Here is an 18,369-nt window from a genome sequence, read left to right as displayed (position 1 = left end):
CACTGCCAGTACTGCAGAGGTCTCGGGCCAGCTTTGGAACCTTGGAGAAGAGGTAGGTGAGGTGGGGTCACCAGGGCCAGAGATGGGCGGGGTGGGGAGGTTGACAGTCGGTCCAGGGGAGGGGGATCCAGGGGGTAAATTGTTTCCTGGTGGGGATTCTCCATGGGCCACAAATTGTCCACGATGGAGGGACAACCACCCCACCCCCCCACTCCCCCAAGCCCACAGGGTTGGGCACCTCATATTCCAAAGCATCCTCCCTGCGCAGTGTATGTCCCAACCCCACCGCCTGTAAGATCCCAGCAGTAGTGGGAAGAGGCCCTTGAGTGGCCATTAATTGGCCACTTAAGAGCCTCAATTGCCTCTGGACCATTGTTGGCCTATCCCACACCTGGGAGAATCGGATATTGGAATCCTGGCATCCGGTTCTATGGCAGGCAATTCTGTCCCGATTCTCTGCCATCTACCCCCTGCACACCGATCACAAATCCTGCCGTCGGAATGAGAACAAGATCCAGCCCCAAGTTTAGGATCATCGTCAAATTTTGAAATTCTACTCTGTGTTCCAAGATCCAAGTCATTTATATATAGCAAAAAAAGCAGTAGTTCTAGCACTGACCATTGGGGAACACCATCCTCCAGTCTGAAAAACAACCAGTTACCGCAACTCGCTGTTTTCTGTCCTTAAGCCATTTTTTTTATCCAATTGCACACTGACCTTCCTATTCCATGAGCCTCAGTTTTGTTAACCAGCCTTTTATGTGGTACCTTGTCAAATGATTTCTTAAAATCCATAAAGACAACTTCCAATGCATTCCCTTCAACCTTCTCTGTTACTTCATCAAAAAATTCAATTTGATCCCTCAAGCATTATCTGCCTTTTACAAATCTCTGCTGGCTATCCTTAATTAACTCAAACCTCTCCTCACATGTGTTGATTTTTCCCCCCTGATTATTGTTTCTAAAACCTTACCCACCACTGATGTTAAACTGACTGGCCTGTAGTTACTAGGACTGTTTTTACACCCATTCTTGAATAAGGATGTTACATTTATCACTCTCCAATCCTCTGGCACCTCCTCCTATCTAGGGAAGATTATTTCAATCCCTTCTGCTATCTCCACCCCCACTTCCTTTAGCAACCTGAGATGCAAGCCATCTGGACCAGGTGACTTATCTACCCAAAACATAGCCAGCCTTTCAATTACCTCCTCCCTCTCAATTTTTACCCTATCTATTGCCTCTGCTCTCTCCGATTCTACCGATATTTTGTCAGATTCCTCTTCCTTAGTAAACACTGCTACAAAGTGCTCATTAAGAATTCTAGCCTTGCCCGGCACCTCTAGGCATATATTACCTCCTTTGTCCCTAACAGGCCCCACTCTACCTCCTACAACGCGCTTACTATTTACATGCCGGTCGAAGATTTTTGGGTTCCCTTTTATGTTGACTGTTATTCTATTCTCATATTCTCTGTTGGCCAGTCTTATTTTCCTCTTCACCTCCCCTCTCAACTTATTGTATTTGGCCTGGTTCTCACTTGAAGAATTCACCTGACCTGCATCATACACCCTCTTTTTTCATTTTATCATAATTTCTATTGCCTTTTTCATCCAAGGAGCCCTGTTTTTGGTTCCCCTATATTTTGCCCTTGTTGGAATGTTCCTAGCCTGTACCTGAAGCATCTCTTCCTTAAAGATAACCCATTGTTCTATTACAGTTTTTACTGTCAGTCCTTGTCAGGCTGTGCTGAGTTAACAACATCTACTGGCAGGTGTGGGCATGGAAATATTGAGAGAGGGCAGCAGTGGGCATCAGCTGTCCAAAGTCTAATTGCCTATTGACAATCACTGATGAATTGAACACAGGAAGAATGGCCATTTGAGTGAGGTACTCGAAGGCTGGTAGCACCTGTAGAACACTACCCCAACCAGGCATCAGCACCAAGCGACCCAGGGTAATTGATCCCAAGCTGCCCTGATATGTTTTCTAATGCACAGTGTAACATAAATAGTAAGATGTAACTGGATCTCTTCCCATTAACAGGGTTTCCAGAATGTTCATTTGACTGGACATTTAAGTATCTAATACTGTACACCACAAAATGGCACCCTGCAAGAATGCAGCTGTACAGTTGGTCTGTGAGGATATTCAGAAGACGTTAGATAATGAGCCACATAAGAGTCTTGTTTTGAGAATTAAAGCCCATGATGCTAAAGGGAATGCAGCTCTATGGAAAAAGAGATGGCTAGGCAAAGTTTGAAAGTAAATAGATTCGGAGGATGTGGGGCAGTGAAGTGCCCAAGGGGTCTGTCCTGGGACCTCTCATTTTTTTAAATTCGTTCATGAGATCTGGGTGTCACTGGCTCAGCCAGCATTTATTGCCCATCCTTAATTGCCCTTGAGAAGGTGGTGGTGAGCTGCCTTTTATTTTATTTATTTATTTTTTATTTAGAGATACAGCACTGAAACAGGTCCTTCGGCCCACCGTGTCTGTGCCGACCAACAACCACCCATTTATACTGATCCTACATTAATCCCATATTCCCGACTACATCCCCACCATTCTCCTACCACCTACCTACACTAGGGCAATTTACAATGGCCAATTTACCTATCAACCTGCAAGTCTTTGGCTGTGGGAGGAAACTGGAGCACCCGGTGGAAACCCACGCAGTCACAGGGAGAACTTGCAAACTCTGCACTGGCAGTACCCAGAACTGAACCCGGGTCGCTGGAGCTGTGAAGCTGCAGTGCTAACCACTGTGCCGCCCCCCAAAAAAGTTTTCTTCAACTTCTGAAACCGACCTATTAGTAATTAAATTTCAGAAACTAATTTTTACATCTTCATGTGCATTGGCAAACTGTCTGGATATATTTGGTGAGAAAGTTGTGCTTCTTCTTGAACCGCTGCAGTCCTTGGGGTGCAGGTACACCCACAGTGCTATTAGGAAGGGAGTTCCAGGAATTTGACCCAGCGACAGTGAAGGAACAGCGAAATTGTTCCAAGTCAGGATAGCGTGCGGCATGGAGGGAAACTTGCAGGTGGTGGTGTTCCCATGCAACTGCTGTCCTTGTCCTTCTAGGTGGGAGAGGTTGTGGGTTTGGAAGGTGCTGTTGAAAGAACCTTGGTGACTTGCTGCAGTGCATCTTCTAGATGATACACACTGCTGCCACTGTGCATCGGTGGTAGAGGGAGTGAATGTTTGTGGATGGGTTGCCATTCAAACGGGCTGCTTTGTCCGGGATGGTGTCAAGCTTCTTGATTGTTGTTGGAGCTGCACCCATCCAGGCAAGTGGAGAATATTCCATCACACTCCTGACTTTTGCCTTATAGATGGTGGACAGGCATTGGGTAGTGAGGAGGTGAGTAACTCGCTGCAGAATTCTCAGCCTCTGACCTGCTTTAGTAGCCACAGTATTTATGTGGCTGGCCAGTTCAGTTTCTGATCAATGGTGACCCCCAGGATGTTGATATTGGGGGATTCAGCAATGGTAATGCCATTGAACGTTAGGGGGGGATGGGTAGATTCTCTTTTGTTTGAGATGGTCATTGTCTGGCACTTGTGTGGCATGAATGTTACTTGCTACTTATCAGCCCAAGCCCAGATGTTGTCCAGGTCTTGCTGCATCTTGACATGGGCTGATACAGTATCTGAGGAGTCACGAATGATACTGAACATTGTGCAATCATCAGCGAACATCCCCACTTCTGACCTTATGATGGAGGGAAGGTCATTGATGAAGCAGCTGGAGATGGTTGGGCCTAGGACACTACCCTGAGGAACTTGTGCAGTGATGTCCTGTGACTGAGATCATTGGCATCCAACAACTACAACCATCTTTCTTTGCGCCAGGTATGACTCCAACCAGCGGAGAGTTTGCCCCCTGATTCCCATTGACTCCAGTTTTCCTAGGGCTGCTTGTTGCCATACTCGGTCAAATGCTGCCTTGATGTCAAGGGCAGTCACTCTTACCTCACCTCTGGAGTTCAGCTCTTTTGTCCATGTTTGAACCAAGGCTGTAATGAGGTCAGGAGCTGAGTGGCCCTGACGGAACCCAAACTGAGCATCAGTGAGCAGGTTATAGCTGAGCAAGTGCTGCTTAATAGCAGTGTCAATGACACCTTCCATCACTTTGCTGATGATTGAGAGTAGACTGATAGGGCGGTAATTGGACTGGTTGGACTTGTCCTGCTTTTTCTGTATAGGACATACTTGGGCACTTTTCCACATTGCCAGGTAGATGCCAGTGTTGTAACTGTACTGGAACAGCTTAGCTAGGGACACAGCTAGTTCTGGAGCACAGGTCTTCAGTACTATTGCCGGAATGTTGTCAGGGCACATAGTCTTTGCAGTATTCAGTGCCTTCAGCCATTTCTTGATATCACGCGGAGTGAATTGGATTGGCTGAAGACTGTCAAGCAATTAGGAAAGCGATTGGTATGTTGGCCTTCATTGCAAGAGGATTTGAGTACAGGAGCAAAGATGTCTTACTGCTGTTACACAGGGCCTTGGTGAAACCACATCTGGAGTATTGTGTGCAGTTTTGGTCTCCTTATCTGAGGAAGGATGTTCTTGCCATGGAGGGAGTGCAAAGAAGATTTACTAGGGTGATTCCTGGGATGGCAGGATTGAAGTATGAGGTCTATATAGGAATATAGGCCTATATTCACTAGAGTTTAGAAGAATGAGAGGTGATCTCATAGAAACCTATAAAATTCTATCAGGACTAGACAGGCTAAATGCAGGGAGGATGTTCCCGGTGAGAGGGGAGTCCAGAACCAGGGGTCTCAGTCTCAGGATACGGGGTATGTGAGATGAGGAGAAATTTCTTCACTCAGAGGGTAGTGAACCTGTGGAATTCTCTACCGCAGACGGCAGTGGAGGCCAAATCATTAAATATATTCAAGAAAGAGATAGATATATTTCTTAATGCCAAAGGGATCAAGGGATATGGGGAAAAAGCGGAACAGGGTATTGAATTAGATGATCAGCCCTGATCTTTTTTGAATGGCGGAGCAGGCCCGAAGTGCTGAGTGGCCTACCCCTGCTCCTATTTTCTATGTTTCTATGGCATCTGTGATGCTGGGGACCTACGGAGGAGGCCGAGATGTATCATCCACTAGGCGCTTCTGGTTGAAAATTGTTGCAGACGCTGCAGCCTTGTCTTTTGCACTGATGTGCTGGTCTCCCCATTGTTCAAGATGAGGATATTTGTGGAGCTTCCATCTCCTGTTAGTTGTTTAATTGTCCACCACTTCCATGATGCAGCAGGACTGCAGAGCTTAGATCTGATCCGTTGGTTGTGCAATCACTTAGCTCTATCTATCGCATGCTGCTTTTGCTGTTTGGCATGCAAGTAGTCTTGTGTTGTAGCTTCACCAGGCTGACACCTCTTTTTCAGGTATGCCTGGTGCTGCTCCTGGCATGCTCTCCTGCACTCTTCATTGAACCAGAGTTGGTCCCCCGTCTTGATGGTAATGGTAGAGTGAGGGATATGCCAAGCCATGAGGTTACAGATTGTGATTGAGTACAATTCTGCTGCTGCTGATGGCCCACAGTGCATAATCGATGCCCAGTTTTGAGTTAGATCTGTTCAAAATCTATCCCATTTAGCACGGTGGTCGTGTCACACAACACAATAGAGGGTATCCTCAATGTGAGGACAGGACTTTGTCTTTGCAAAGACTGTGCATTGGTGACTCCTACCAATACTGCCATGGACAGATGCATCTGCGACAGATAGATTGGTGAGGACGAGTTTGAGTAGGATTTTTCCCTCACGACCTGCCGCAGACCCAGTGTAGCTATGTCCTTTCGGACTCGGCCAGTAGTGGTGCTATCGAGCCACTCTTGGTGGTGGACATTGAAGTCCCCCACTCAGAGTACATTCTGTGCCCTTGCTACCTTAGTGCTTCTTCCAATTGGTGTTTAACATGGAGAAGCATTGACTCATCAGCTGAGGGGGCAGGGTACAGTAAGTGGTTTCCTTGCCCACATTTGACCTGATGCCATGAGACTTCATGGGGTCCAGAGTCTATGTTGTGGACTCTCAGGGCAACTCCCTCCTGACCGTATACCAGTGTTCTGCCACCTCTGGTGGGTCAGGACATACCCAGGGATGGTGATGTCTGGGACATTATCTATAATGTATGATTCAGTGAGTGTGACTATTTCAGGCGGTTGCTTGACTAGTCTGTGGGACAGCTCTCCCAACTTTGGCACAAGCCCCCAGATGTTAGTAAGGAGGACTTTACAGGGTCAATTTAATGATTTCCAGTGCTGGATGGTTCGTCCAGTTTAATTCTTTTTCTTACACTTTGTCGCATTTTAATAGAGTTTCAGAGTCAACCACATTGCTGGGAGTCTAAGAGTCATATATAGGCCAGACCAGGTAAAACCAGATGGGTTTTTACAACAATGGCTTCATGGTCACCATTAGACTAGCTTTTAATTCCAGAGTCACTAATTGAATTCAAATTTCACTGTCTGCCTTGGTGGGATTCGAACCCATCCCCCCAGAGCATTAGCCTAGGCAGTTGGATTACAGTGACATTACCACTATGCCACCACCTTCCCATCTATGCAAATATTTGAACATAGACACAAGAGGAATGACATGTAAGTTTGCTTTTGGTGGGTTTGGAAGAATGTGACAGATTGCAGGACAGAGATGGATTAGGGAAGTGGGCAAATAGGTGGCAGATGCAGTTCAATGCCGAGAAGCATAAATTAGTCAATTTTGTGGAAAAAGAGCAGTGAAAGGTTTAAATTGATAAGGTGATTTTTTTGGAGTAAAGGAAAAGGGAGATCTTGGGGTGCAGATAGATCTTTAAAGGTGGCAATGCAGTAAAAATGGAGTTCCAACTTTTATAGGGGCAATGGATATAAAAGCAAGGAAGTGGTGAACTTGTATAACTGGTTAAGCAGGCCACAACTGAGATATTGAGTGCATTCCATTATTCTAGTGCTTTGGAAATGGGACAGTGAAGATTCATGAGAATGAAATCAGGAATGAGAGATTAGAGATATAAAGGAATATTCAAATGATTGGGACTTTTTACCCACGGGCAGGAATGTTTAAGTGGGGAGAGGTATGTAATAGAAGGTTTCAAAATTCTGAAAGGTTTTGAGAGGCAAATAGTGAAAGATTGTTTTCAATGGCATCAAAGGGGCAGAGACTGAAGATTATCATTAGAACGAAGGAGGCAATTGGAAGAAATATTTTTACACAGAGGGTTATTAGAATGGGGAATGTCTCCTATAAATAGCAACTGAGGCAGACTATAGAATCAAATTTACATCATGCAAGGAGGCCATTCGGTCCATCAAATCCACCCCGGCCAACAATAAGTCATCCAGCTGAATCCCACTTTCCAGCTCTTGGTCGGTAGCCTTGCAGGTTACACCATTTCAAGTGTATATCCAAGTACTTTTTAAATGTTACAAGGGTTTCTGTCTCTACCATCATTTCAGGCAGTGAGTTCCAGATCCTCACCATCCTCTGGGTGAAAAATTGCCCCCTGAATCCCCTCTAAACCCCATACCCCTTAACCTAAATCTGTTCCCCCTGGTTATGAACCCTTCAACAAAGGTGAATAGAGCCTTTCTATCCATTCAGTCTAGACTCCTCAATTTTATACACTTCAGTTAGATCTCCCCTCAGCCTCTTCTGTTCCAAAGAAAACAACCTGAGCCTATTCAATCTTTCCTCATAACTAAAATTCTCCAGTCCTGGCAACATCCTTGTAAATTTCCTCAGTGCCCTCTCTTGTGCAATCACATCTTTCCTGTAGTGTGGTGACCAGTACTGCACACAGTACTCCAGTTGTGGCCTGACCAGTATTTTATACAGTTCCAGCATAACCTCCCAGCTTTTATATTCTGTGCCTTGGCTGATAAAGGCAAGTATCCCAAATGCCATCTGACCACCTTTTCGACCTGACCAGCCACATTCAGGGACCTGTGCACATGCACTCCAAGGTCCCTCTGTTCCTCTACTCTATAACATCATTGAAAACTGAATTAGGTCAGTATTCCAAAAGGAAGGACATAAACAGGAAATAGGGAAAGGAAAGGGAAATAGGTTAAGGTAGAGAGCTCTAGGATAAGTCTTATCCTTCTTAGTTGAGCTCTGGTGCTGTGGTTGAGGGAGATGGATCATTGCTTGATCCCTTGCTAATCAGTCAGGTCTTTACATTGCTACAGTGGTGAAGTGGTAAAGTTACTGTATTAGTGACCCAGGTACCTGGACTAATAATCCAGTGAAATATGAGTTCAAGTGGTAATTTGAGAAATTGACTCCAGCTTTAAACAAAGCTTGGAAATATAAAGTGTGACCATGAAGCTGCCTGATCATTGTAAAAACACAACTGCTTCACTAATGTCCTTAGTCTGGCCTATATGTGACTCCAGTCCCACACCAAGGTGATTGACTCTTAACTGCTCCCTGAAGTGACCTAGCAAGCCACTCAGTTCTATCAAAAGGCTGCTAAGAATGGACTGCAGTGATTCAAGATGAAGGCTGAGCCCCCACCAGCAAATCTAGGAACAGACAAGAAGTTCCAGCTGATCAGTGATGCCCTTAACCCAAGAATGAGCATATATATATATATAAAGAAATGCAGCTTCACCAATTGCCAGGGTTAATAGAGCCAGAGAATACTGGTGTGAGGTTTGCAGAGACAAGCTGCATGTACCTGAGGCAACTACAATTCAGGAAAGAAAGATTTGCATTTCTGGAGCAAGTTCCACATCCTCTGGCCATCCCAAAGCAGTTCATAGCTACTGAAGTACTTTTAAAGTGTAGTCACTGATCTTTTCTCAGCAAACATGGCAGCCAATTTGTGTACAGCAAGATCCCACAAATAGTGATGGAATAAATAATGAAATACCATGTTGTCGATTGAGGGATAAAATTTGGCCAAGCACAGCAGGCTGAACTCTCCTGCCCTACGAATAGTGCCATGGAGTCTTTTACACCCACTGAGAGAGCACACAGGGTCACAGTTTAATGTCTCATTCAAAAGACGGAACCTCCGACAATACAGCACTCCCTCAGTACAGCACTGGAGTGTCAGCCTAGAATATGTGCTCAAGTCTCTGGTGTGGGTTTTGAACCACAACCTCTGCCTCAAAGGATAGAGTGCTACCAGTGTGGAATTCTTAAAATGCATACAGGAGAGCTTTTTGAGCCAGCACGTAGAAAGTCCTACAAGAGAAGGGGCAGTACTGGACCTAATCCTGGGGAATGAAGTCGGACAAGTGGTAAAAGTGTTAGCAGGAGGGCATTTCGGGGATAGTGACCATAACTTTGTAAGATTTAAGGTAGTTATGGAAAATGACAAAGAGGGACCGGAAATAAAATACTGGCTTGGGGGAAGGCCAATTTCAATATGATAAAACAGGATCTGGCCAAAGTGGACTGGGAGCAGCTACATGAAGGAAAGCCTACAACAGACCAGTGGGAGTCATTCAAAAAGGAAATAGTGAGCGTTCAGGGCCAACATGTTCCTGCAAAGGTGAAGGGTAGGACCAACACGTCCAGGGAACCCTGGATGTCAAGGGAGAGAGGATTGGATAAGGGATAAAAAGGAGGCTTATGGCAGATTCAAAGTGCTGAAAAGAGCAGAGGCCCTAGAGGAGTATAGAAAGTGTAGGGGGGGTACTTCAAAAAGTAATTAGGAGAGAGAAGAGGGGGCATGAAAAAACACTGGCGGGCAAGATAAAGGAAAATCCCAAGGCATCTTATAAGTATATTAAGCGCAAGAGGATAACCAGGGAAAGAGTAGGGCCCATTAGGGACCAAAGTGACAGTCTGACTGTGGAGCCGGAGGACGTAGGTGAGGTTTTAAATGATCACTTTTCATCAGTGTTCACTATGGAGAAGGACGATGCAGGTGTAGAGATCAGGGAGGGGGATTGTGATATACTTGAACATATTAGCATTGAAAGGGAGGAAATATTAGCTGTTTTAGATGCTTAAAAGTGGATAAATCCCAAGGCCCAGATGAGATGTATCCCAGGCTGTTATATGGGGCAAGGGAGGAGATAGCAGGGGCTCTGACACAAATTTTCAAATCCTCTCTGGCCACAGGAGAGGAACCAGAGGACTTGAGGAGAGCGAATGTGGCATCATTATTCAAGAAGGGTAGCAGGGATAAACCAGGTAATTACAGGCCGGTGAGTCTAACATCAGTGGTAGTGAAACTATTGGAAATAATTCTGAGAGACCGGATTAATCTGCACTTGGAGAGGCAGGAATTAATCAGGGATAGGCAGCATGGCTTTGTCAGAGGGAGATCGTATCTAACAAACTTGATTGAATTTTTCAAGGAGGTGACTAGATGTGTAGATGAGGGTAAGGCAGTTGATGTAGTCTATATGGACTTCAGTAAGGCTTTTGATAAGGTCCCGCATGGAAGATTGGTTAAGAAGGTAAGAGCCCCTGAGGGCAATTTGGCAAATTGGATCCAAAATTGGCTTAGTGGCAGGAGGCAGAGGGTGATGGTCAAGGGTTGTTTTTGCGAGTGGAAGCCTGTGACCAGTGGTGTACCGCAGGGATCGGTGCAGGGACCCCTGCTGTTTGTAGTGTACATTAATGATTTAAACGTGAATATAGAAGGTATGATCAGTAAGTTCGCAGATGACACGAAAATTGGTGGTGTTGTAAATAGCCTTCGATTACAGGACGATATAGATGGGCTGGTAAGATGGGTGGAGCAGTGGAAAATGGAATTTAATCCTGAGAAGTGCGAGAAGATGCATTTTGGGAGGACTTAGAAGGCAAGGCAATATACAATGGATGGTAGGACCCTAGGAAGTACAGAGGGTCAGAGGGACCTTGGTGTATTTGTCCATAGATCACTGAAGGCAGCAGCACAGGTAGATAAGGTGGTTAGGAAGGCATATGGGATACTTGCCTTTATTAGCTGAGGCATAGAATATAAGAGCAGAGAGGTTATGATGGAGCTGTATAAATTGCTAGTTAGGCCAGAGCTGGAGTACTGTGTACAGTTCTGGGCACCACACTATAGGAAGGATGTGATTGCACTGGAGAAGGTGCAGAGGAGATTCACCAGGATGTTGCCTGGGCTGGAGAATTTCAGCTATGAAGAGAGACTGGATAGGCTAGGGGTGTTTTCCTTAGAGCAGAGAAGACTGAGGGGGGCAAAAACAAAAAATGCTGGAGTCACTCAGCAGGTCTGGCAGCATCTGTGGAAAGAGAAGCAGAGTTAACGTTTCGGGTCAGTGACCCTTCTTCGGAGCTGACAAATATTAGAAAAGTCACAGATTATAAACAAGTGAGGTGGGGGTGGGGCAAGAGATAACAAAGGAGAAGGTGCAGATTGGACCAGGCCACATAGCTGACCAAAAGGTCACGGAGCAAAGGCAAACAATATGTTAATGGTGTGTTGAAAGACAAAGCATTAGTAAAGATTAGGTGTGAATATACTGAATATTGAACAGCAGCAAGTGCAAACCTGAAGAAAAACAACCTGAAAAAAACAGTGGGTAAGCAAACTGAACAAACTAAGATGAAATGAAATAAATGCAAAAAAAGATTGTAAAAAATGTAAAAAGGAATGTAAAAAAAAGGAAGAAAAAATAACTAAAAATGAAAGTAAAATGGGGGGCTGTCATGCTCTGAAATTATTGAACTCAATGTTCAGTCCAGCAGGCTGTAGTGTGCCTAATCGGTAGATGAGATGCTGTTCCTCGAGCTTGCGTTGATGTTCACTGGAACACTGCAGCAATCCCAGGACAGAGATGTGAGCATGAGAGCAGGGGGGAGTGTTGAAATGGCAAGCAACCGGAAGCTCAGGGTCCTGCTTGCGGACTGAGCGGAGATGTTCCGCAAAGCGGTCACCCAGTCTGCGCTTGGTCTCCCCAATGTAGAGGAGACCACACTGTGAGCAGCGAATACAGTATACTACATTGAAAGAAGTACAAGTAAATCGCTGCTTCACCTGAAAGGAGTGTTTGGGGCCTGGGATAGTGAGGAGAGAGGAGGTAAATGGGCAGGTATTACACCTCCTGCGATTGCAGGGGAAGGTGCCCTGGGAAGACTGAGGGGGGACCTGATTGAGGTATAGAAAATTATGAGGGGCATTGATAGGATAGATAGGAAGAAACTTTTTCCCTTAGTGGAGGGATCATAGATTTAAGATAAGGGGCAGGAGGTTTAGGGGGGATTTGAGGGAAAAAAATTCACTCAGAGGGTGGTTGGAATCTGGAACACACTGCCTGAAGGGGTGGTAGAGGCAGGAACCCACACAACATTTAAGAAGTACTTAGATGAGTACTTGAAACGCCATAGCATACAAAGCTACGGGCCAAGTGCTGGAAAATGGGATTAGAATAGATAGGTGCTTGATGGCTGGCACAGACACAATGGGCCCAAGGCCCTGTTTCTGTGCTGTATAACTCTATGACTCTTTGACCACTGAGCCTGCCATGAGGGACAGAGGAGAGGTTCAAGTTGCATTTACATGTTCTTCTTGCCTCTTTCTTATCCTCTGTTCCTTGTATCTTTTCTTTCACTTACCTCAAACCAACTGGCTGTGGAATTGGCAAATATATGCTGCAAAAGAGTCAGTGATATCCCACAGCTCATAGCAGAGTTGAAAGGCATCTACTGAGGCTATAGGCCAGGCTCACCCAGCCTCCATCTTGCTGCACTGGGCACCACAACACCAATGCTGAAGATATGCACAATTATTGGTCGATCAAAACCCATCCCAGATCTCGTTCACTGGGAAGAAGAATCAGCTTTCTAATACCTGAGCTTTCCCTGACCAATTTATAGCTTGTAAATCTAAGTAGACCACTTTGAAGTATTCGGTGGCATTTTAAAACTAAAGCTATTTAAGTGTGTACCCATTAAACATTTTATTGCATTCAACTGCCATCCATTTACCAACCTATTCAGTCAAGTGTGTAATGAGAGAAATTTCCTTCAAGTGTATAATTTAACAATCCCTCCCTTTCAATGCAAAAAAGTGCATGTGAACAAAAAGGCAGACTATGCCAACAACACACCTGAAATAGCTCACTTCAAGCCCACCCTAAAAGCAAATACTATCAGTATTAGAACTCCGCATGAAATTGTGGTGCCACCACAGCTTATTCCCTTGTCTATTCCTTTCATGTATCCACTCAAGGTGAGTGTTAAACAATCCCTCCCACGTTCAGGGAATGTTGGCCCAAGTTCAAATTTTTCACAACTGCTGTAAAATATAGGAGAGCACAAAGTGATTTTGCCACTGGGATTTCAGTCAAATTCAATTTTAAACAAGGAAATTTACATCCTGTGTAAAATTGAACTGAGAAGGACACACAGCAATACAGCAGTCCGACCTTGCAGACGCTGGTGTAGCAGCAGAGAGCAAATGTGAGTTGTGCAATACTGGGATACAGTACTGGTGGGTATAGGTCTGTTACTGTATAATACTGAGGTACAGAACTGCTGGGTACAGCTCTGTCACTGTATAACACTGGGGTACAGTACTTTACTGGTGGGTAAAGGTCTGTTACTCTATAACACTGGGGTACAGTACTGGTGGGTACAGCTCTGTCACTATATAACACTGGGGTACAGTACTGGTGGGTAAAGGTCTGTTACTTTATAACACTGGGGTACAGTACTGGTGGGTACAGGTCTGTTACTGTCTAACACTGGGGTACAGAACTGGTGGGTACAACTCTGTCACTGTATAACACTGGGGTACAGTACTGGTGGGTACAGGTCTGTCACTGTGTAACACTGGGGTACAGTACTGGTGGGGACAGGTCTTTCACTGTATAACTCTGGGGTACAGGTCTGTCACTGTATAACACTGAGGTACAGTACTGATGGGTGCAGGTCTGTCACTGTGTAACACTGGGGTACAGTACTGATGGCTACAGGTCTGTCACTGTATAACACTGGGGTACAGTATTGATGGGTGCAGGTCTGTCACTGTTTTACACTGGGGTACAGTAATGGTGGATACAGGTCTGTCACTGTATAACACTGGGGTACAGTACTGGTGGGTCCAGGTCTGTCACTGTATTTCACTGGGGTACAGTACTGGTGGATACAGGTCTGTCACTGTATAACACTGGGGTACAGTACTGGTGGATACAGGTCTGTCACTGTATAACACTGGGGTACAGTACTGGTGGGTACAGGTCTGTCACTGTATAACACTGGGGTACAGTACTGATGGGTACAGGTCTGTCACTGTATAACACTGGGGTACAGTACTGGTGGATACAGGTCTGTCACTGTATAACACTGGGGTACAGTACTGGTGGGTACAGGTCTGTCACTGTATAACACTGGGGTACAGTACTGGTGGGTACAGGTCTGTCACTGTATGTACTTTCTGTCTTAAGTTACTTGTGCCAATGGACATAAAGGCCTGGGGGGCAGGAATAACGTCAGCTGAATGTCACCCTGTTCTGTCTGATATCACAGAGGTGAAGGGTCAAGGAGGTGATTCAAGTTCTTACAGCCATAATTGTGGGTCAGTGGCTTAATGTTGAATATGCTTTAATACTGTCTGCAAGAGCAGGGAGGCCATTCACACTCTTTTAGAGTGGTTTTATCCGCGGCAATTTTCTGCTGTGATGTCCTCTCATGATTGAATTCGCTGCCATCTCACAGGGATAAATGTATCTTGGGTGAGTTGCACCAGGCCCCAGCCGCCTAGCCACTCCCCTAGGCCCGTACCATACTCTTCCAAGAGGAAATACTCAGGGACAAGTGGGTGTGGAGTGGTGTGTAAGATGGAAACATGCAAATACACAACAGCTGAACAGGAAAGTGATTACAATTTGGATGGGACCATTCATCAAAACCATTGAATGCAATATTGCTGTACCAGGTCAATGCTCAATACTAAATGACCCGCTTCTGGAATGTTCTCTTGCTGCGTTGCGTCTGCTTTATATTTAACCTCAGTCGCTAATTTGTGGTTTTAACCAAATGCTCCTGCCTCTTTTTGCAGGGACGTTTTGCATCATTTCACTGTGCACCTGTGTCGCTGGAATTAACTTTGAACTCTCCCGCTACCCCAGATACCTGTACGGTCTCCCCGACGACATCAGCCACGGGTACGGCTGGTCCATGTTCTGTGCCTGGGGTGGTCTCGGGTTGACGCTCATCGCTGGATTCTTCTGCACGCTGGCACCTTCGATCCAAACCGTCCCCAGGACGAGCTACCCTAAATCGAGGCCGGAGAATGGGACAGTCTGCTAAAGCTCAAGGACACGGCCAAATACAGAGGGGGACCAGGCCAAGGGTCTTGCTCATTCGGTGCCTGGCTTGATGGACCTATGATGGCACAAGCTTGAAATTATCCGACAGCAAACCCTGGGCAGTGTATAATTCTTGACTTATATGTTAGTCTTATTTCATTTAATGAAGAAGAACTCTGTATATGCTGTATCTATACTGTTGCATTCAGTGAAGATGACCAACACTCTGACATCTTGGTTGTGCCGATGAATAGGTTTGATTAGTCAAGTTCATCATGGTGGCTATGTCCCAACTTTACCTGCTGTAGTGTACAGAAATCTCCTCCATTAAAACCCAAAACTCTGTGTGTCGGGAGTATTTTCACAGATCATTTTCATACTGACTAGTGTGTATGTGTGTGTGTATGTGTGTGTGTGTGTGTGTTTTATGATCAGTGTATCTTGTGAAACTGTAATTTTTTTTCTTCCCTGCAGAAATAAACTGTACTAGAATCTGAATTTGAACAGGGGCCTGAATTCTGCCTTGGTAACATTTGGTACTGTTTTGTCACTTTGAGTTTCTTTTTAAATTAAATTTCTCCCTATCTCCCGATGGTTTGGAGGTGATGTTTGGTTGTGGGTATGGTTCACAGGGGCTAGAACACCTCAGATCCCTTGTCCAGTTCGACAGTGTTGGATTTGGCAAGACAAGGCATGGCGTTGTCATGGAGTTGAATTTTAATTTAGTCGATTCTGTAGAATGACAGGTATATGCCAGTGATTATGCTCCACAGGAGACTGTTCCCACCTTATGTAATCTAACCCTATTAGTATATCCTTCTATTCCTTTCTCCTTTCTGTGTTTATAAGTGGAAACATCTTCTCTACGTTTACCCATTCTACCCTTTCATAAGTCACCCCTCAACCTTCTCTATTTTATAACAAGAACAACTTGCATTTATATAAGTACATGGGCGGCACAGTGGCGCAGTGGTTAGCACTGCAGCCTCACAGCTCCAGGGACCCGGATTCAATTCTGGGTACTGCCTGTGTGGAGTTTGCAAGTTCTCCCTGTGTCTGCGTGGGTTTTCTCCGGGTGCTCCGGTTTCCTCCCACATGCCAAAGACTTGCAGGTTGATAGGTAAATTGGCCATTATAAATTGCCCCTAGTATAGGTAGGTGGTAGGGAAATATAGGGACAGATGGGGATGTGGTAGGAATATGGAATTAGTATAGGATTAGTATAAATGGGTGCTTGATGGTCTGCACAGACTCGGTGGGCCGAAGGGCCTGTTTCAGTGCTGTATCTCTAAATAAAAAAAAAACATAAGAAATAGGAGCAGGAGTAGGTCATTTGGTCCCTCAAGCCTGATCTACCATTCAGTAAGATCACGGCTGATGTTCTACCTCAATTCCACTTTCCTGCCCTATCCCAATGTCCCGTAATTCCCTTAATATTCAAAAATCTATTGATCTCAGTCTTGAATATACTCATTAACTGAGCCTCCACAACCCTCTGCGGTAGAGAATTCCAAAGATTCACAACCCTCTGTGATGAAATTTCTCCTCATCTCAGTCCTAAATGGCTAACCCCTTATCCTGAGATTATGCCACCTTAGTTCTAGACTCTCCAGCCAGGAGAAGCAGCCTCAAAGCATCTACCCTGTCAAGTCCTTTAAGAATTTTATATGTTTAATATAGCGCAGTGTTCAAAGGTGCTTCACAGGAGTGTAATGAAACACAAAGCCAAAGAGAATATATTAGGAGGGATGATTAAAAGTTTGGTCAAAGAGATAGGTTTTAAGGAGGATGTTAAAGGAGACTGCCATGGGAAAAGCAGCAATCCTTCCAGGACTGGGGCATGTTCGGACCAGTTGCCTTGTATATCCAAAAACTAATGTAAGAAACCAGAAACATCTTAAGCTTTGCTCCCGAGGTTTATATAGTTATTTGTCTTCAATCACACCTCTATCTTTGAACTCCTCTCAGATGTTGTATATCTTCTACAGAACGTAAAATGAATGACCTTCATTTAACAAATTACTTCAGGTATAACTGGAAAACATATTTTTTTGTTGTAGTTTTCAGATCATTCAATTAGATCACAGCTGATCTGTACCTCAGCTCAATTTATTCGCCTTTAATCTATATCCCTTGATACCATTACCCAATAAAAATTGATCGATCTCAGTCTTGAAAATTCCAATTCACCCAACATCCACAGCCTTTAGGCGAGAGAGCTCCAGATTTCTACTATCCTTTGTGTGAAGAAGTGCTTCCTGATTTCAATCCTGAATGGTCATTCCCTCATTTTGAGATTAAGCTGCCTTGTTCCTGATTCCCCCACCACAGAAAATAATTTCTCTGTATTTACCACATCAAATCCTTTTACCATTTCACTCAGCTCATCCCTCAATCTTCTAAACTCAAGGGAATAATACCAAGTTTATGTATCCTGTCCTTATAATTTAACCCTTTTAGTTCCAGTATCATTCCCCTCCAAGGTCAGTATATCCTTTCTGAAGTGTGGTGCCCAAATCTGAACACAGCACTCCAGATAGGGTCTGACCAAGGTTCTATACAATTGAGGCATAATTTGTACTCCAGTCTCCTTGCGATAAAGGCCAACATTCCAAATGACTTCTTGATTTTTTTTGTACCTGTCCAATAGCTTTAAATACTTTCCGTGCTTGGACTTCCAGATCTCTTTGTTCTTCCTAGTTTCTCACCACTTAAAAAATATTATCTTAGTCCAAAGTGGATGACATCACACTTTGCAATATTAAACTCCATCTGCCATAGTTTTGCCCACTCACTTAACCTATGACCCTTTGTAATGTCCTTCTCCCAACTACACTTACTGTGCCTCCTAACTTAAGTGTCATCTGTAAAATTGGATTTACAACTCTCAAACCTTCATCCAAGTCATTAATAAATTTGGTGAAAAATTGAGATGCCAGTACAGATCCCTGGGGAACAACACTTGTCACTTCCCAGCAATCAGAGTACCTAACATTTATCCCCACTCTCTGTTTCCTACCTCCCAACCAATTTCCAATCCCAATCAAGAAATTCCCTCCAAATCCATGCACACTCATTTTTGCCAATAATCTTTTGTGCAGAACCTTATTGAATGCTAACTCCA

At 44.6% G+C, this 18,369-nt stretch overlaps 1 protein-coding gene across 2 annotated transcripts in view; it reads left to right on the top strand.

The window, feature by feature from the left end:
- tmem178bb (transmembrane protein 178Bb) overlaps positions 1-15,246 on the top strand; it is a 482,397-nt gene extending 467,151 nt beyond the window's left edge. For both annotated transcript variants that reach the window (XM_068051295.1, XM_068051296.1), the window contains exon 4: positions 14,996-15,246. In XM_068051295.1, coding sequence (XP_067907396.1) covers positions 14,996-15,246 — 251 coding nt within the window. The remainder of the gene's footprint in view (positions 1-14,995) is intronic.
- The last annotated feature ends 3,123 nt before the right edge of the window (positions 15,247-18,369 follow it).

The sequence above is a fragment of the Heterodontus francisci genome, chromosome 18 (assembly GCF_036365525.1).
Source record: "Heterodontus francisci isolate sHetFra1 chromosome 18, sHetFra1.hap1, whole genome shotgun sequence".
Lineage (NCBI taxonomy): Eukaryota > Metazoa > Chordata > Chondrichthyes > Heterodontiformes > Heterodontidae > Heterodontus > Heterodontus francisci.
Note: the sequence above shows the minus strand (reverse complement) of the source record. Positions and strands in the feature narration are given on the sequence as shown.